General features: G+C 49.6%; 1 protein-coding gene across 6 annotated transcripts in view; it reads right to left on the reverse strand.

The window, feature by feature from the left end:
* Window positions 1-20,979, reverse strand: part of DENND1B (DENN domain containing 1B) — a 140,076-nt gene that overhangs the window by 19,232 nt on the left and 99,865 nt on the right. For all 6 annotated transcript variants that reach the window (XM_037150897.2, XM_053659519.1, XM_037150896.2 and 3 more), the window contains 6 exons: window positions 20,233-20,358; window positions 18,358-18,459; window positions 8,915-9,005; window positions 3,689-3,729; window positions 2,919-2,987; window positions 208-264 (listed from right to left, as the gene is read on the reverse strand). In XM_037150897.2, the coding sequence (XP_037006792.2) occupies window positions 208-264; window positions 2,919-2,987; window positions 3,689-3,729; window positions 8,915-9,005; window positions 18,358-18,459; window positions 20,233-20,358 (486 nt within the window). The remainder of the gene's footprint in view (window positions 1-207; window positions 265-2,918; window positions 2,988-3,688; window positions 3,730-8,914; window positions 9,006-18,357; window positions 18,460-20,232; window positions 20,359-20,979) is intronic.

Consider the following 20,979-nt stretch of genomic DNA (forward strand, 5'->3'; position numbering starts at 1 on the left):
TGTTTGGTGGGTGCGCACAGAACGGTGGGGAGTGGCCAGAGGGCTCGTCACGGGAAACACGTTCCTGAACAGGGGCCGACACCGACTCCGGAAGGCACTAAAACCCCCTCTCCTGGGATCTGTGAGGTGCACGCTCCCCCGACCGCACCCCACCCCCGACATAAGCTTGACGCGGGGCCAAGTGACTCGGGGCGGGGCACACCTCACCTTGTGCTTCAGCTTGCTCTTCACCTCCCGGATGCCCTGCTTGGCCTGGCTTTTCGCCTGGGGGATGAGAGAACACAGCGTCAGGCTCCTTGTGCTTCCCTCGCCACCACCGACCGGCACGGACACGCGGCCTCGCTGGAGGAAAACTGTTAACCCTTCCGCCATCCGGGAGAAGAGCGGACTTCACTACAGAGCTGTCCTTCCAGGGACTCCACTCCCCTGACCACTGTACCTAGATTAGCTGGCGAAAACAGTCTCTGCTGGCATGCACACCCCACACAAAGGCTAAGGGTTAGACTGTTTTGCTGCCTACACTGTACAAAAACGGGAGCCGACCAGATCACCAACACGGTCTTCCCCTGAAACGGCGTCTAAATGGGAGAAGCAGAAAAGGCGCATCACGGGGGCGGCCGCCTGGGCACATGCCTGGGCTGTAACCACAGTTTGTCCGCAGAGCTCTTAATGCTCAACCTATGTCTTGTACACGTTTTCTGGCAAAAATTAAACATCTTTAACAACTTAGCGACTACCCTTGGGTCTGCAGGGGGTCTGGCCAGGGCACGGAGCCCCACAGGTCCTGCTGGGGTCCCCGCAGGTGCAGCTGAGAACAATGGGGTCCTCATGAGAGCCTTGGACTTTGTTCCTCTAGAAAGTCCCACGCAGTGGCCAGAATGACAGCGAACACAAATCGGTGCTTGTTTTCTGCTTCCGCAGTTCCTGGCCAGGGTGCTGGGGACCCAGCCCGAGTTATCACGTTCATTAACTATCACAGCAACTCCGTCTGTGAGGTTGGCACGGTTACTATTGCATCTACGAATAGGGAAGGGGACTCAAACCCGGTTCAGGGAAATTCTAAGTCCCACTTCTTCCCTTCTCCGAGGAGAAGAGCGAACTACGGTTTTTAAAAACATAGTCTTGGGATCGCAGCCTCACAAAGGAAGAGACCTGGAAACTCAGGTCGGGCAGACACGAGGCTTCCCGACCCCAAGCCCTCGCTTCTTCCCCCGAAGTGCCCTGACTTCCCAGGTCCCCGCTCAGAGGAGTTAACACACGTGTCCCCGAGCTCAGTGAGGGGGAGACCCTGACTTCTTCCCTGTTAAAAAAGGGGACGCCGGGCCCCAAATGGAGTCACTTGTCACCGACCAAGACGTCCTCCTTCACCTAATTGTAGGTCCAGCCCCTCCCAGGAATGTGGTCTCAAATCAGTGGACCTGGAACTTCCCAGTCAGTGGTCATGAGGGACCAACCGACAGCCCCGTCCGTCCCCCCAAAGAAAGATGAGGTCACCTGCTGTTTCCGCCTCCCTGTCCCCTTCTGTCTACAAAATCCCTCCATTCTGCACAGCTTCCCAGAGACCCTTTCTGTCGGGTGGATGGAATGCCCCTCGCTCGATGCACGAGCTGTTTTGAGAAAATTCAACTTGATCTTTAACTTTACTTGTTGAATCTCCCCTTCAACAGTCAGTACCTGCACGGCCCAGTCGAGTATCTGACCTGCGGTAACTGCTGGAGAGGTGTCCTCAGCTGAATGAGACAGTTACTTCTCTGTTGTAAATGAGGCAAAACGAAAACATCGCACACAAAAAGAGAAAACCTCAAGGCCAGACAACCCTAAGTTACAATTCCACGGTTCCTCAGAATCCAGAAAGCACTTTCACATTATTTTGTTGGTCAAGCCACCAAATGTACTTCAAGGATCCTGTGTTAACTACTACACACTTATTAGGTAAAAATGAGTAATCACCCAAATATACATATATTCCTTTCCCCATCTCTTTGAATTTGTGCCCATCTGGACTACAATCTAGTTTACTTAAATGTCCTCTGTTCTTTCACAATCCACCTGATTCGCGCTAATTTTTTTTCGATGCTCTGCAGTGTGCAAGGCTGAACTGCGTATCGGTGATAGTTCTGTCGCCTCAGGGGCTGGCTCTTTTGAAGGTCCCCCGCCTCGCTTCCTGCCCCGGCCTCTTCCAGACTCTCTGGGACACGGGCTCAGGTCTCCCCACGCTTTTCAATGTACCCAGCGGACGCTCACCCTCCCGTAAGTATTCTCTACAGAAAGCCCCTGCCACGTGGCTTTGGCTAATTGGGTAAAATGCACAGGCTCCAGAAAGAAGGTGACTCGGGAGACCTGCCAGCCCGATCGAGAGTGTGTTCGCTTTGCCGTGGCTGTGGCTGCACTTTGCCGCGTGGTCCCTGCCGGCACAGGAAACTCGCACAGGGGAGTGAGGGCACAGGTCTCGGTCGGGGACACGGCTGGTCACCATCTCGACCATTCAACATGCAACACCCCACTCAGGGGAAGGACAGCAATTTAACACCAAACGAGGTTTCGTCTCTGTGCTCGCGGGGAAGGTGTGGGCGAAGCTAAGGAGGAAAACATGTATTTAGCAAAATAACACAATAGAACCTCCCTGGGCACGAAGAAAAACTTTGATATCTGGTCAAGGAGGGCAACGAAGGGCACCTGTCCCAGAGCCTCGAATAAAAACACAAGCAACGTGACTGGACGTTAGTTTGATTCTGCGCACGGCAGCCACATGCTCTTTCACCGTGAAAGTTGAAAACTTCATAAACCGGACCCTAACCCCAGACCCACTAACTGTCTCGAAAAGAAAAACAGAAAACATTCCAGACTTCCTGTCCACTAGCTAGGGAAATGTAGTGACGTTTTATCATAGACTTTTTAAACATCAAATGAAAACTCACGAATTTGTACGCCGTCCGGACGGCGGGCGTTGCTCTGGTCATTGCCGAGTTGAACAGGGCACCGCCTTTCTGCAAAGGAAGAACAGACCTGGTTCCCAAAAGTGCTGGCCAGCCCGCCCAGAGGGCACGGCGTTACTGACGGTGGAGGCGGAGAACTCCAGTCCCACGTCAAACAAGGGCCTACAGAAGTCATTGCACGTGTCATGGTTTTAAGCTTCTGTACACCGTGGCAGTTCCACACGAAATGTAAACATTCTACTCTATTTTTTTTTAGTTGGCCTGATACCTCATTTAAAAATCACTTCACCTCAGTCTGGGCAGACCTGGGCAGTAGGATCAGGAATAAGAGTATATTTAAAGCTTCATAAAAAAATGCAACTGTGTATCGAGTGCTTTCATATTAGGCCCTGACGTCCCGGTTTGCGGGAGAGAATTCTGTATTTAAAAAGTCACGTTAACAAAAACACCGCCGGACAGGACGAAACTCCCATCCGATGGTTCTGTTCCACCCGATTCCTTGTTTGGGAGCAGAATTCCAGGCGGCATTAAAATCATGCTTTTCACAACAAGCCACTTCCTTCAAGACAAAACCCTGCCATTTTAAAATTGCATTTACGAATACCAACAAACTAGAAGCATGAAACAAAAACTTGTAAACCTGAGAAAATATGCAAACATTTAAAACAGTGCCAACACACGGCGTGCTTTTGCTGAACAAAATCCCCGATGGAAGGGTGAGAAGAGAAGAAGCCGGAAGAGGCCGCCGTTACCTTGACTGTGTGCACCCACTGCTGGTAGGACCGTGGGCTTCCTGGAAAACGGAAAAATAAATGTCAGGAACATGTGATGGGGTAGAGACCCACACACCAAAATTTGTCAAGAACCAGTATTTCCAGAACTTTAGGGAGCAACCTGCGCTTTTCTGCAACAGAGGCTGGGATAGAGGCAGTGGTCTGCAGTAAGGACAGTAAGTCGCTGTAAGTCTCAGGGGCGCGGTGATGACCATTTCTAGGCACAGACACATTCTTACTCACGCGGGAAACTAACATATCAAAACAATTTTTTGTCTTTTGTTTTTATCTTCAGAGAGGAAAATATGACCTCTCTTTTGTAAGCCAAAATTCCCATGTCTTTAAAACTCATTTTTCAATGTTTCATGTCTATGTTGTTCTGTAGAAGTTTCGCCTCTTTTACTCAATTAGGCTCATTTCGAAACAATGTTTTAAGGGGCCAGGGAAGGAACAAACGAACAGGGTATTTAGGAATGGAAAAAAACCCCAGAGGAGGAAGATAAGAGATTTTCTGTTGGTGTTCTATAGTAACATGAATTGACAGCAACCTTGATTTCAAATGCACGCTCATGGTTTGACAATATTCTCCAATTGGAAATCCAAATCTGAAGGATATTACCCCCAAAAGCGGAGGAAATGCGGCGTCTGGTCTGAGAGCATCATGGTCACTAGAAAGCTCAGAATGAACCAATCAAGTTCTGATAAAACCAGTGACCATCTTCTGCTACAAATATGATAATTCAGTCAACAAGATGACATCAGAAGCCAAAAAAAAAAAGATGAAGCCACACGAATAATCTAAAGCAATGTTCTCTACCCACTGACTTCAGTTAGATTTCACCTGCCATCTAGGTTGTTTAAATGCTTAGAAAGCAAACTCCTAAGGGCTACGCAGAACCTATCCAGGACACAGAGTCCCTAAGACAGAGCATCTTCTCTCTATTTTAAAATCTACATTATTGAAGTTGCGCTTTTCAACTAAAATTGGTAAAATCTGGGTCAGTGTCACCCCAGGAGAGGGCAGTGCCTTTCGAGTCGGTGGATCTGGGAATCCGGCTTCACTCTGTCCCGGGGAACTGTGATTTGGGACAGGCCCTCCCCCCTCCCCCCCCCGCCGGCAGGGACAGCGTTCAATGTGGCACCTGCCACATGTCGGACACACCACAGACGCTGGTGATCATTACAAATAACTTGTCGAAAGGGGAAACCGAGGTTCGGGGGTGCCCGACTTGCCCAAGGTCCCAAAGACATGAATCCAGGTATTTTTAACTCTTGGCTCAGTCCTTCCACCCTGAAATGCCACCTCTGCAGACTGCCGAGGGCATCGGGACGGCACTGACGTTACCGAGGGTGTCCCTCCGCGTCCCTGCACAGCAGCTGCACGAGAGACAAAGCCCGCTGCTCAGCATGGAGGCCGAGAGGAGCCGCCGGAGGGAGAAATGCCCGTAAGAACCCAGAACGGCCTGGCTCGGGGGCAGGCCCCTGAGTAAACAGCCTAAGACATAGGAAAACATGTGGTACAATTTAGGTCGATTCCTGTCAAAAAAAAGTTTAAAGGGCACTTGTCTCCTTAATTTAGTGCGTTTGAGATTGAAGGCTCCTGTCGGCACACAATTTACGAGGCAAGCGCATTGCTCTTTGAAAATGCTTTGTAAGGCTGTTTTTCTCTTAAAAATGAATTTGAATGCCAAAAAAAATAGGGAAAGAAAAAGAACAAATTCCCGAGTCCTTCCGTTAGTGTGACAGGATTGTGGGAATAAAAACATCAAGAAAATTCTTAATGTTGTTCTCTTGTTAATCCACCAAGCCAGGTTCTCATTCTGAGGACATGATGTGTCTTCTGCACAGACTCTCTCTTCAAATGCATTTGTTTAAACTCCAGTAACGTGCAGTTACTTATCCTCAGAGTGTAAATGGTCTAACGTGTTCACGGAGGACAAAAAGCCGACACTGAGGCTGAAGATCACTCACCACCCCTCCAAGTTCCTTCACCGCCTCAGCCCGTAAAAAGAACCAGCATTAAACAAGTGACGGTTTACGTCAGAAAACCGATGATGAGACAGATGGCGTCCTCCGTGGAGAGCACGCAGCGCCCCGCCATGGATCGTCGGCCGGAAAGTGTTTCTCCTCTTTAAAGTTTATCACTGGAAGTGGGTTTCAGAACTAGTTCTGTTTTAATTTTTAAAATACAGGAAAAAATGTTCTCACCTACTCACTGCTTTGGCGCAGACCAACATTGGGGTCACACCCTGTTCTACGCCACCTTGTCTGTGAGCTCCCACCTCTCTGGCTGCCCTTCCCCTTGTGCATTTTCTGCTAAGGTGGGGCTCCCCGCAAGGGTCCTGTGGATGGAATCAGGGGGAACGTGGGTTTTTAAACAGCCCGGACCACGGGGACTTGTGGGGCAGCAAACAGGGATTCTGGACAGCCCTGACGTGCAGCCACGGCGCTGCCAACCGCAGTTCCGGCTGTGGGGTGAGTTCGGGCACGTCACCTGTGACCGTTCCACACGGTGCATTTCCTTCAGACCCACGAGGACCAGGAAGCTCCCCCACGGTCACGTTCTTCTGACCATAACCACGCATGTTAGCAACCAGTCCAGTAGTTCACGGGCTGCCACCGCAGTGATGGGGTGAGGGGACATCAGAGATGCTTTTCTGCAAGTCCCTCATTATCTTCGCTTAAAGGGACATCGTCTTTCCTTCCCCATTAGTGGGTGGTGATTTCTCGGATGGTGACCTTTCCGAGGGCTTTATGCATTAAAAACGAAAATTTCCGACAGGTACCCGGAAACACAGGAACGGCGCTTTCATCCCGCCGGTGCGGCACAGGCTGCTGCTCACGACTGTCTCCTAATGAAGACGATCTCTCGCCACAAGCCATCACTAAAGCTGTGACCGCCAGGGCTTCGAAGCTAAGCGGACACCTCAGGTTGGACTCTGGCACCGCTGCCCATGACCCTGAGTGAGGGACTGAGAGGAGCCTCTGCGGCCAAGGACGGCGACCCAGTACCTGGCAGGGCGCTGTGAGGGTCAGACACAAGCTACCACCTGCGGAGCTCTCACAGGCATCTCTGCCCTGGGTCAATATCCAGTAAGTACGAACGGTCATTATCATTCTCGCTCTGACCGTGAGAGGAAGGACAAAGCGGTGACAAGTGACTTCTGGGAAGGACAGGTCACTACGGCGACACAGACGTGCATCTTCTGTGTGGTAACATCACGCAGATGACGAACGGCAGGGGCTGACCTGCAGAAGATGCCTATGGAACTGTCTCTCCACCTTCATCTGCAAGCGCCTTATCGATCCTTATTAGATTACCTTTCTGATTTCAAGTCCCTATAAATTTTGCTTTATTTTCTTTTAAGTGTCATCTGTTTACATCTCTGAGAAAACAACCTGTACCGTGGTAATTAGAACATAACATGTGCTGGTCAGGCATGACTTTTTCCATGTTTCCTCACCGTATCTACTGGAGTGGATGCCTGGTGAGCCACACTGGATCAGCACCGGCTCCAAATCGAGAACTTCAAACCTTTTTTGTTTTTACAAAGAACAAATGAAGTGGCTGCATTAGGCTGCACTGGCCGGGCGGACTCCAAGTCACATGCCAACTGGGGACTGATATTCTATCCTTTTTAAACAGTAAGTGTGAAGAATCTGGTGGCTCCCCAACTTCCAGGAAAGCCGCCCCGCACCCCCGCTCTATCACAGAGGCATCTGAACCCACGGTTAGGACGACAGAATTGAGCCACACGAAAGGATCATAGTGCCACCCCCGTACTGACATGGGATGTCATCTTCAATTCCTCGGAAGACACCAGCCCCACAGGCCCTAAAGCTAATGAGATGGCAGTTATGTAAATACCCAATCGGCGCCTCAAGCGGTTTGTCCATGAGCTGACAACATTTTGCTTGTCTGCAGTGAAAAGTAAAAAAGCCTTATTCTAACACACAAGTTCCACTGAAGCTAAATTTTTACCCACGAGCAGCGGGAGGTGGACAATTCCACACTGGGCACCTGCTGAGTCAGGCCAACTGAGTCCTTCCCCAAACTGAATGCCTTCAGTGAAGCTGTGTGTCCTCCAGGCCAAGGTCAACACCACCAGGCCAAGGTCAAAGCGCTTGGGCCACTGTACCTCTTTCAACGAACAAATGACCTCAACGGCTTTTGTATTAAAAAATACATGGTGCAAAAATCAATCTTAAGAATAAAATTAAATTTTAGGAAATCTGTAGTTAAGTACTGTTTGTCTTTTCATGTTTTATTTCTCAATTCTAGCAACTGCTTACTATGCATAGACTGAAGGATTTTTTTTCCCCAAATCAAACCCACAGAGAGTAGAAAAATGACTATCACACCAGGTGAAAATGAACACGTCAGGGGTTTCTGCGTGTTTAGTCCTCCCTTTATGGGGAACAAGGCTTCGTGTGCACTAAACACTCAGCAAACACTGGCTGAAGGGACAGACGGGACAAGGGCTCGAGCAGAGTCTTCTCTCGTCACCAGGACGGTGCGTGGGGACAGCCCTACCGAGCGCCAGGCCCTGAGTCATTAGTCACCTGGACAGTGAGGGCGTGCTTTGCGTGTCCGCATTTCCAACGGTGTGACCGTGTAACCACATCGGAGTTGATGTTGACTAAAAACACGGTATCACGCGCACAGGACAACACGCCTTCTCAGATCACTCCAGGACAGCTTCACCCGAGGGATGGAAAACTGTCTTTTCCCGGTGCTGCCGTGGCCCCCAGAGCAGAAGGGTAAGGACCTCTACTGAACCCACTCGCTTCACAGTGCAGAAGCCGAGTGCACTCGGGCTGTCTTTTTGGATAAAATCAGCATCCACTGCTTCCACGCCCTCTCCCTCCGCAGCGGCCACCACTGGGACCTGCTAGCAGGGGGCGCGAGCCAGGACGAGGGGCCAGGGGACAGACACTTGGCGTTTCTGTGACGGCCGCATCTGGGGACAGTGAGAGATTTTCAAACAAACCACCACCCACTCACACGAGGCCACACGAAGGCCCTGAGTGATGGAAACAGGCAAAGTCCGTTAACAGCCCCGCTGCGATGAAAACGTGTCTCTAGGACACGACAGGTTTAGGAGAAAGTAGCTGCTTATGAAACAGCTTACATCAGACTCAAGTGCAAAGATCAAGACAGCCGCTCTCTGGAAAATGGGGAACCACGCTGGAAGCCGCCTTTACCTCCACAGAAGCCCCCCGAAGTGATCTCTTCTTCAAAGACATCAGAGAAGCCCCTTCCGGAATTCAGCTTCGCCAGTCGACCATCGATGAACTGAAATATAAAAGAGTCAAGCAGGTTCATTGCCACTGACTTCGTAAGATTCAGTTTTTACTTAAAAATTTAAATTAAGCAGAATCTTGGGGGAAGGGGAAGACTGCATTTTGAAAATTATCACTACGTGGTTATTTTGCGACCCATGATATATTTCACATCTGTGTGTATCACCTAAGACTTGGAAACGACGTTCCATTTCATTGATCTGGGTATAGCCCAGATTATGAGAAACCTCACGGTGTTCTGAGGTTCTCCATTCACCAGGAAGGTGCAAGGGAAGCACCTCTAAGGCACCCTCGTTCATCGGAGGCAGAGAGCAACTCAGGGAGCGTATAAAACATGTTTGATGGCGGACCCGAAGATTGCGGGAGGAACATAAAATGCTCATTTTCATTCTGGAGTGAATAAATCCACAGCTTTTTCACCCCGGAAATTTAAATGTTATCGAAATTAAAATGAAGTGGCTTGACTTAAAAGAAAAATCCTCACACTTGCCCCAGCTTTCTGCTTAAAGGTTACATGGTTAACTGGTTGAGAGGCACGGGGTGGACAACCCAGGATTCCCCGGGCAGCACCGAGACAAAAATCTCCTACAGACCAAAATGAAGGGAACATGGCAAACAGACCGACACATTCCTGTTCAGAAGTGGCTTAGCCACTTTTTACTACCATCGAATAACTTGGCCAAACATGCGGTGAGACAAGTTTGAATAAAGATGTAGCCAAGAGGATGGAGTCATGGGCTTGTTTTTTTAGTAGGAGCTGCTCTCAGAAAAGTCAGGACTCTCTGCGGGCGGGGGACGTGGCTTGCCCACTGCTACGTCCCCGCTGTGCTCGGCACACAGGACGTTTCCGAGAGATCAAGGGCCACGACCGTGGGGTCCAGAGCAGGACAGGCCTGTGTCACAACTCTGCCACCGCTGGCTTCGGGGCCGCCAGCCGGCTCGGAGACCACTCCGTGGGAGGGACAGGCACAGCTCACGGGGTTCGGTGAGTGTCGACTGGAAGAACACACAGCGCCCTCCCCGTAGGCATGGATGGGTGTTAATAATAATAAAGTCCGCGGTCCCCAGTGCCGCCATTTCCGCCGGGACCCAACCCCAAGCTTCCTGAGCGGAGGCGTGAGCCCCGTCCATGCCCGGCACGGCGCCTGCCGCCAGGGTGAGCGGGTGCTGCCGTGCACACGCGTGCTGCGGTGGCCCAGGTTTTACAGCGGAGTGGTTACAAGGTGTGGATCATTCACGGCACCCTACCTCCGAGAAAAGGCACTAGCTTCTAATACTGGCATTTCTTACACAGAATGAATGGTTAATTTGTAAGTACAGCAGTTTTAAAAGCTTGCGAAATTTGACTGGTGCACATTTTCAACACAGCTATAAATCAGACGAAAGGGAACTGATTTGATGGGCTGAGTATCATTTTGGCAAAAAAAAAATAAGGTGAGGCAGGATGATAAATTTAAAGTAATACATTCTTGACAATTGGAACGAACTAAGACATCCTTTTAAAGGACTTAATTTGCTTTCAAAGATTAAGACTACAGGACTTTTTAAAAGGTTTTCATTTTTGTGTTTACTGAAAATAATCCATCCATTTTCCTCGGAGTGGAACCATGCGAGTCTAAAAAGAGATAAACCCGAACTATTTACTGATTGTGCGTTTCGGAGGATGAGTGTCTACTCTGGGTTGCTCAGCTAGCAGGGGGCTGGTACCCATTAATCACCTGGTTAACTGCCCGGCGTTAGCACCGACCCCGCACACAGTCCCGCCAGGGACAGACAGACACACTTATCGGCACACATTCTTAGTGAAAACATTTGCTTTTAAAGGCAAAGGGGGATTCTGTGCACACACACACACAAGCGTGACTCACACACAGATACGGACACTCGAGGGGAACTGAGGGGGGCATCAGGGAGGGGGACGCGGAAGGTAGCAGGCCTCTCCACACCTCTGTCCACTGCTGACTCAACAACAGCTCCCCCAACCCCGAGTGGAGTCGGGTCACGGTCACACACCACTGATAGCTCAGCGGGGGGCCCAAGCCCTCTGGTGTCTCCGGGCCACACTGAGAGGAGCTGTCTCGGGCCGCACATCAAATACACCAGGACACGTAGTCACACACACACAAATCTCATCCTGTTGTAAAGAGATGTGGGATTTTGTGTCGGGTCCAATTCCCAGCCATCCTGGGCCACACGTGACCTGCGGGCTGTCACAGGGTCGGACACCCTGTGGGCTTTTCGTAGTGAGCAAAAAGGAACAGAACACTTTCAGCAGCTGTTGCAGAGAAATAATTTTGAACTAAACAATGTGCAGTGTCAGAAAAGCTACGACCCTGCAGTGTGCCTGACCCTGCAACATGATGCACCCTCGCCACCCGTTCACGCGGCTCTCTCCTGACCGGGGGACACGTGTTGTGGGAGAGTGGGCGTGGCGCGGAATGACAGACAGCACTGCTAATAACAGTGCCAGTGCCCCCGACGTGACAGAAATTAGACGGCAGGGGGCCCTTAAAGGGGTTCAGGGGTGCCTTAGGATGGTGGTTCTCCATTACTCCGCACCGTGGCTTTGCATTTCAAAAGTGAGAGTTAAAACTTGGAACCAAACCCGCACAGTTCTCACACCAAAACACAAATAGCCGGACATCTCAAAAATACAGGCATAATGCCATAGTGCGGACTCCAAAATGTTACCGTAAATTATGAATGAATAAAGTGGATTTAAATCAGAATGTATGTAATTCTCAAGGTCAATAACATCGTCCCCTTACATCATCGACACTTGGAGGAACTGGACTTTGTCAATCTGGTGACGCGATCTGACAGCAGGTGACAGGTCACGGGGGAAATAGTGTCGAGCAGCAAAACTGCCCCCTGCTCACTCTGGCTGGCGGTCACGTCACTCAGGTTGTCCCGAGTGTTTCCGAAAAGCCACCCTGGTAGGAAACTGAGTCAATCTAAAGCCATCACTCGTTGTTTTGAATGCACCTCAGTCAGCAATATTGTTCAGTGCAAATGAATATTCGTCACTCCAGTGTTTAAAACACAACAAAGCATGAAATAAATATTTTAACCATGCACTAGAGCATAAAGAATAGACTTGAGGACAGAATTCTTTACAAAAAAAATGAAGAATCTGGTCAGAGTCGCAGATGAACTTGAATACACGGCCAGGAGGCAGCAGGAGCGTCCATTCCCTTACGAGACCAACCGTGTGCCCCTTGCCGGTCTTCACCACTTCACCAGGCAGTGAAGCGTTCGCGGCATTTAGTCTAAAACCCCCCAAGCCGTGCTGTTCTTCGGGGTCCCAATGAGGTCAACAGTCTGGACGTGTGTTACATAAATATTTAGTGGCAGCCAACCAGTCAAAACTCTGGTCATGGCCATAATGAAATATTTGGTTCTTTTAAAACGCTTGGAAAAGATTGTTCCCCATCCTCTGCGGACAGAGGGTGAGGGACTGATTCTCGGCCCAGCTGGGCAAGAGGACCACCCGCCCTTCCGTGCACCAACCCGAGGCCCAGCACGGACCCCGGAACCACACAGTAACACAACCATATGCCCACCCGCCTTTGCAGCCTGGAGGAAACATCACATGTCCCAAAAAACTGTCTCGTATCAGCAACCCTTCTTGGACACAAAGGTAACTAATGTAATAAAACTGAAGTCGTGAGAGCTAGAGAAAAATGCATTTTAAACGAATCAGAAATCTTTAGCAATTAAAAAACACTTAAATACAGTAAAAAAAACTTACTTCAAAATACATTCATTACCTAGGGATCTTTAAACTTTCTTTTCTATATAATGTTTCAGGCTGAAAAAAAGTAAGCAGTCTGATTACAATATTTCACCTTATAAATGCTCCGTAAACCTTGACAAGTTAGTGAAAACTACATTAAAGTGTTACAATAAATTAAGTCATCAGATATTTATGGACACCTGTGAAATGCAAGGTGTTCGGTTAGTAGCTGTATATAAACATGGGCTGTTGTAACAAATGGGAATAAGCTGGGTCAGTGTGGAGCTTAAATCAAGAGAATGAAGTGCGTGAAGGAGCAGAAATACATGGTTACTTTTGTTTCATTTCGAAGGTTAGGTGGTCGCAGAAGCGTTACGTATCCTAAGTTAGGCGACCAGGAAATAATGAGCAGGAGACTTTGAAGGGTAGAAGAAGCCCATGCAGTGCCGTTCATCATTAGAACTAATCATTCCAAATGGCATGAACGGGACCATAGCACCTTCCAGGGCCTGGTAACAGGCATTAAATAATTGCCTCTGGAATTGAGTCTGTTGCATGTAATGACCAGGGGACCAAAGAATTAATTCAATCACTCAATAAATATTTAACTGAATGTTTACTATAGGCCAGGCACTTTTCTAGGAGACTAAACACAAAAATGAATGGAACAGACAAAATCCCAAGCCCTCGCGATGCTCCACCATCCAGGGGTTGCGGCTAGGGGGAGACGATAGGAAAGAAGCAAAAACACCGATTATTTAGTGCGTGAGGAGGTGGTCAGGGTAGGGAGGCGGCTGGGAATCGCATGGAGGAGGCAGGGGGCAGGCAGCATTCACGTTTAAACAGCGAGGGCGGCCAGTGCGGATATCACGGTGGGAACATCGTGATGGGGACAGTCCCGCCCAGACTTGCTAGCGGTGAGGGAGGGAGGAAGCCCTGCGGTTTATGGTAGAAGTGGGTCCAGGAAAGGGCGCCTGGCACCGACCACCCAGGACAGCTGGGAGCAGCAGGTGCTCAGGAGGCCCCGCCCACCGCGCTGACCGCGCCCCCCGAGATTCACCTCCTGCGGGACCTGCAGTGTGCCCTGAGGAACAGGCGCGGTCCTGTTACTTCTGCAGGCCCTTAGTCTCCCGTCTTCCTCCCATCCTCTCACTTCGAGGTGCAGTCACCTCCCCTACCCCCCCCCCCCCCCCCCCCCAGCTCCTGGCCTCGCTTCACGGGAAATGAGAAACCTGAAGCAAGGAAAAGGCCAGGTCCCCATCTCTAAGTACCTCGCTCTCTGTCCCCCCCCCAGAGACGCCCCTTCCCTCCAGGTGTCTGGGCCCGTCCCAAAGACCAGCTCCCCTGACCACCTGCCTCCTTCCTCCTGAGTGTTTTCTGTCTTGGCCGGGGCTTCCCCACGGCCCACACATACGCCACTTCCCTGCCTGACCACCTACTCCTCCAGCTGGGCCCACCCCCGCGCCCCCCTTTACCATAAAACTGTCCACATTGCAGAGACCAGGGCTCAACGCCAAGTCCTTGCTGTAATGAACCGTCACGAGCACGGGACAGTGTCAGTCCCTTGCTCTCTGGTGTCCTTCTCCTACCTGGCTGCGGAGATGAGTCACTGCCCTGCACACTCTCCTACTCACCTGGCCACGCGTCTTTCCTGGTTTCCTCTGCAGCTGCCCCCTTTCCAGTCCCTGGACCAACCGTCACTTGCATTTAGACGCTCAACCTTGGCGGTCTCCCTGGCTCTCCAGCTGGGTGGCTTTAAATGCTCTTTACATGTGGATGACCCCCGAATATGTGTCTCCAGTGTGTCTCCTGGGCCTCATTGGTCCAGCTGCCAACCCCAAAGACTACTCGGACGTCCAACGGGCATCTCAAACTCACATGCCCAACAGTGAACTGTCTTCGCCCCCCGTCTTCCCACCCCCCGGTGGGGATGAGCGATCACGTGGCCCCCTGAGCCTCTCCCACCGCAGCCCACATCCTTCAGATCATACAGGGACCCTGCTGCCAGGTCCCTGATCTGGCTGGTTCGTGCCGTATCTTCTACCGACGGGTCCAAGCAGACATCTCTTCTCAGCAGTCGCCCTCCAAGTCCTCCTTGTCTCTGCTGTCGTCTCGGTCACCCTACAGGGACAGTGAACCCGGGCCACCTCTTCCTGAAATCTCCGCTGCCTCTCCAGTTCCTGCCTGTCCCCCAGGGGAGTCCCCTGCTCCTGTTCTGTTTACTTTTCCACACGACTGAGCCCTGAACCTGCCACATACCTTATTTAATTTACTCTGCCCCCTCCTGCTACGGAGGGAGGATTTACAGAAGCAGACATTCTCTCCTGCTCTGCTCTCCCGGGCCCGCCAGCACCAGGCACACGGCCCAGGGTGTGGCGGGCACGCAGACCAGGCGGCTGGAGGAGAGTCTGGGTGAAGCACACTGAGACTCGAGTTTCTGAAACTTCAGTGTGTGTGTTGTTATGCTATTTCGTCAGCAATGCAGATTCCTGGGTTTTATTCCAGGCCTCCTGAGTTGGAACTTCGGGAGGTGAGCCTGAAGGACACGCATCTTCAATGACTTTTCTACGTGAATCTGGTGCCGGTGCCTTGAGACCGCACTTAGGAAAACCCAGCTGAGGGCACTCCTGGAAATTACTTAACAAGGAGGCTCACCGAGTGCACCCTTGTGCGGAGACGCCCTCTCTCGCCTTGTTCACTCCTTCTTCCTGCCAGTGCGTCTCCACAGCCCCCTGGGCCGCATTTCACGTCTCCTCGCTGCTCGTGGTGAAATGTGCTGGGCACGAGGACCCTCACGCCCACCGTGGGGCAGGTGCTTCCTCAGCACGACTAATGCGTGTGCCGAGCTCAGCTATAAATTACGTGCCATAAATAACCAACTATGTGTTTCTTCTCTAAAAAGGTTAACAGGAAAATGTAGAAAATCTCTAAGAATGTATTGTTTATGTTAAAAAGCTTTCTGGAATCTCCCCAAACCGCCAGCGAACATGAAAGGGAAGCGCCTGGCCTCTGACCCACGGCTTTTATCCGCCGTCCGACTGAGCCAGAGAAAGTGGGTCACGGCGGAAGGCAGAGAGGGCCGGGGCTCGCACTCCACACCACACCCCACGGCCGGACCCCGGGTTTCAAATGCCGGACCCCACTCAATATGCAACCCCACGCCACTCCTCTCCTTCGGTTTTTGGATTTTTGCTACGTGAGTGCCACTGTGTTCAATTTTATAAGCTTGTCATCTGCCCAAATCATCAAAGCACTGTCATGCCCATTCCTTCCAATGGGGAGTCACTCGAGAGTTCTCTGCTCCTCAACACTAAGTGCCTGTTACATGTTAGGTACCCAGACCCAAAACACTTTGAAAGTGGTCCGTATCTTTGTAGAGCCTGCAACTCAAGATGGCTGCAGGCTGTAGATATGGGGTGAATCCAAAATGCTGAACTTGAAATAATTTCAGATTTACAGAAAGGTTGCAAATACGGAAGCAAGTTCCCGCTGAACTTCACCCAGCACCTCCCCCCGCCAGTGCTGCCACGTGTAATGGCCAGCACACAGGACTGAAGGCAAGGAATCGGCTCGGGAACAATCCCGTGACGTCATCGGCAGCCCACATTCAGGTCACAGGGAAGAGCTCCAAAGAGCAAGGCTCAAATCCTCGTAAAGCGAAAGAAAGACGGGGCTGTCAGAGTTGCAGACCTCAGGAGCTGCTTCTGGGATCCCTTCCAAGTGCGTTATCTGCAGAGGAGTCTACCCAAAGGGGGCCCGTTCTCATCCGTCTCGGTTCTGTTTACTCCACAGTATCTCGAATCTCGAGCTCGGGGAGCTGTCACGGGCCGCGCGGCCTCTGGGGCTGACCCGGGTCACAGAGGCAGAAATGGAGGCTCGGAGAGGTTCCGAAGTCACCTGCCACGGAACCCACAGCCGGCCCCTCTAGCAACGCTCAAACATGTGCTTTTTATGCAACGCTTGAATAATTGGAACCGTGAAGACTCACATAATTACTAACTTAACAGTAATAAAACAAACTACCAAACGTTCCCCCCCTTAAAGGGCCCCCCCGCCGTGTGCCCCTTGCTCCCCGTGGGAAAGACCACGGTCCCTCCAGCTTCTCCTGTGTGCATTTTATCATGTGTTTTCCACATTTTTGTTGCTGTTGATATGACATGAAAGGACTCATCACATTCACTCTTCAAGGGCTGGATTAGTTCCTTTCATTTCATTCATTCATGCTGCCTTACTGCAAGCTCATCCATTTCTCTGCTCTACACTGCTACACTGCATGAACAGAAAAATACGCTTATTTTAATACCAATGAACAGCCAAGACTGCCACCAGTGTTTTGCTATTATGCACAATTTCAGTAAATGATTTCAGGGTGCATAATTCAGAGTGGAATTGCCAGGCCAAAAAACATTTGCACGTTGAAGTGGTAGCACCAAAGTGTTCTCTGGTGTACTCTCTGTCTAGTTTGTTCATTCATACTGTTCTTTAGATTCCACGTATAAATGAAATCATAAGGTATTTGTCTTCTTTGACTTATTTCACTTAGCACAAAATCCTCTAGATCCATCCATGTCATTGCAAATGGTAGATTTCATTCTTTTTATAGCCGAGTACTAATATTGTATCATATATACATATATCTCCATCACTATATATAGTGATGGGCAGTTGGGTGGCTTCCTTGTTTAGCTATTGTAAATAATGCTACAATAAACATAGAGGTGCATATATTCTTTCAAATTAATATTCTGGGTTTCTTCAAATATATACCCAGAGGTGGGACTGCTGGGTCATAAGGCAGACCCACCGTTAATGTCTGGAGGAGACCCCCCCACCTGCACGCCCACCCACAGTGCACGAGGCCCCCTTTCACGTTGCATCACGGCCCCAAGCAGTGCTGATGACCCACTGATGCTCTTCAGGGAATGCTGAATGCATGCAGCTAAGTCTGCACTTAGAATTGTCACACGTGACATAAGAAAAGCAAGAGTTAAGGACCTATATTGTATTAGCAGAAACTAAAACCGTGGCCACACTCTGGGATGAAGACCAGGGGCGTCACCTTCCCCTGAGTTCCAGCGTCAACTCCTGCCTCCGAAATGGCAGTTACCTTTTCCGAGCCGAGAATGGAGACACCGTATGCTTGCAGATTTTTTTCCCTGAATTTCTCTGTATGGCTATAAAAATTCCTGCAAAGCTTTGAAAAGCTCCACATTTCTGAATGACTTTATCAACCGGGTTGCTCTGGGACCTTCCTATAAAAAATATTGTCTGTTCCCCATAGGCACCCGCCGTACCGAACCAAGACATCATCTCACTGAAAAGAGTCACGCTGCTGTTTCGCCTGCCTGTGACTCTCTCGGTGAGACCACCAGCACAGCACTTTCAAAGAGGAATTCTTTAACAGCAAAGTAGTTATTACCTAATAGTTGTGGAGTTCCATGCCACAGATAGCTCTAGAGTTACAAAAGAAAGAAAAAAACCTTGAAATTCTATCAAAGATGTTACTCGGGGTTTAGACGTGATGTAGAAGCGACACGAATGCCTCAGACATTTCTGCCTCTGTCTTGCCATCCTCTCTTCCAGAAGGACGGCTGGAGGCCACTCCTACCTGCTTGAAAAGTTGGAGGTTGACTGCAGTCTCCAAGAACTGTTTCATGGGACCTGAGCGGTGCTTCACGAAGCTCTCCTCGCAGAACGTGACGGGCTCGCCCTGGAGCGAAAGAAAGAAGTGCCCTTAACAACTATTGCTTTTGGTAAGAAATAGGGAAAAAAACTAAATACACTCAGTATACTATCAAAATTCAGCTTTCATTCAGAGGCTGACGCAACAGAAAGGTAACGGCATGAAGAATGAGAACACCATCCCGACTCCCAGAAAGAGCTGGAGGTGAAAGATGATGACATCATACAGAAACGGAAAAATGCAGATAAATGAACAAATACACTTAGAGTGAGTGGGATGTGGTCAGTAGACAGAAAGGTACCCTATGATGCAATCCCGTATTTCCCCACAGACACCAGGAAGCTGGGCTTCCGAGAGGTTTAAGAAAAATGTCCAAGCCATTGAAATCATGTCCTCGATTAAGGAAGGGAAAGGAAAAATGGAGATTGTAAACATTACAAAGTACTTAAATGTGGCACAATGCAAGCAAAGTGCTACTTCTGACTTTTCCTACTGTCGTGAAAACTTGAAATCAAACTCTCTTTTAAAAAACTTGGCAACTCCAATTAGTCACTGTGTCTTGGAAACTCATCTTTGTCTTCGCTGATGTTCAATAATCCGAACGTGAACATGTTCTGGTGGAATACAGATGGCCGCTTCCCAGTCTTTTCAAGAAAAAGACCTCATAACTGTGATTTTTGGAGACTCCCCTGCATGAGATACGGGTCCTACGTACAGTGCTGTGAGTTCTACAATGCTTTAAAAAATGCACACATATCCCAAAAACAATCAGCATGCTGGTTCCACATAGATGCCTATGCCCAGACAGCAGCTCCTCTGCCCAGGTACTCCGAGTCTCCTCCCACGACCCAGAGACTCCTCCCACAACCCAGAGACTCCTCCCACAACCCAGAGACTCCTCAGAGGGAGGTGTGAGTGCTGCCACTGGGTGAGAGCTACTGAGTCAGCGGCCAGTGTGGAGGAATGACAAGCTGTTCACACTTGTGTAGTGCGTCACAGTGGGCGGTGGGGTGTCCACACCAGTACTGGAAGGTCAACGGGAGTGAAAACTGCCATTTTACGAAGAGGAAGACAGCAGTCTGGAGAGATGGAGGAAGTGGGCGGAGCTGCTTCCCACAGACTGCAGGTCTCACTGCTGACTTGGTGTTTTCTATCCAGTGCGTCGGTCCTGGAAGGGCAGTGAACTACTTTGCACAAAATCAGACCCACGTACTTCACCAATAATTCAGGGAGAAAAACGAATACATTTTGATTTCTACCTTTTGGAACAATCTCCAATCTTGGCTACAATTCTCCACAGTAACCATTTTAGGATATTAAAACAAAAAGGAAATGGTGAAATGAGCAAGAATATGCTAAATGGATGAGCCCATTATGAATTAGGCAGACAAGAAATCTCCAAATATGGCAGAATTTTCAAGTTCTAATATTTTTAAACTTTCATTTTGGACTTATTTCTACACGCATTGATGCAATAAACCCAATTGTCCGGTTAATTTCTGAATGATGTTAACAAGATCGGGTGGTTTTTAAAAAAATGCATTAACACCATCATTAGTTAAGAGGTAAGAATTCCAATTTCAGAAAGGTAAGCAGGGTGACAGGTGGGAAATGCTAACCCAAGGTTTCTAAAAGAAAACCAAAAAGTCAAGAAATTGGAGATGGAACACAATGTGTTTTTTTTTTGGATTTTACGAGACCTTTAAGATGCCCTGTTATTAGGGTGTGATGTTACAGTGTTGGACTCGTCTGCCCCATTCCAAACAACTATTACAAAGAAAAGGCAAGTAGCAGGCTTACGGGTTTGTATCTCAGTGCATCCCTGTAGGACCCAAACAAAGCAGCCTGCGCCCTCAGGAAGGCCCGGGCCACGCCGTCCCCGGTCGCTGTAGACTGCTTCTTCAGTTTATTTTTGAGGGTTGAGACCTGCAGGACAGAGAGGAGCAGTTAAATTAACACCTCGGAAATTGGTCCGGCGAGGTACCAGCCCAGTCAGCAGGCAAACCGCCATGGCTGCAGGTCAGCCCCAAACCCAGCCTCCTCCGGAGAGCTGTGTCTCTGTAACTACACGGAGCACCTGCTGGCCCGTTAATTGAAACGGAGGCAGGAACCCAGGGAAACCTGCTAATGCAAATCGCTTCATGCTCTCTTTTTTTTCCCAAGGCCTCTTGACATAAATAAGCTTTAATTATTTTACGGTAAACTGCTTGTGGGCCGCTTTTCGGCAGATTTTTAGCAATTACGACCTGTGTCTACTTGTTCTGAGATGAAACCGGGTGGGTCTTGTTCACTTCTGCTCTGCAAGGCTGTTTGTTACACATCCTCTAGGACCACTTTACGATTTAATTGTATTTTTGGAAGCCTCATTTGCACATGCAATTTTCCAGTCATTTGCTGAATAGTTTGGACCATTATTAGATCAAAGGAGGGCACTGAGGTAAAGTTATTGAGAACCTACGGTGAGTAGAGAATTATGTTATGCAAATGTTTCACACTGTCTCATTTACTCTTCAGGGTCTTCTAAAGAAAGCGTTCATATTCCCCACT

Source organism: Artibeus jamaicensis, unplaced genomic scaffold (assembly GCF_021234435.1).
Source record: "Artibeus jamaicensis isolate MK-2021 breed Jamaican fruit bat unplaced genomic scaffold, CSHL_Jam_final scaffold_754, whole genome shotgun sequence".
Taxonomy (NCBI): domain Eukaryota; kingdom Metazoa; phylum Chordata; class Mammalia; order Chiroptera; family Phyllostomidae; genus Artibeus; species Artibeus jamaicensis.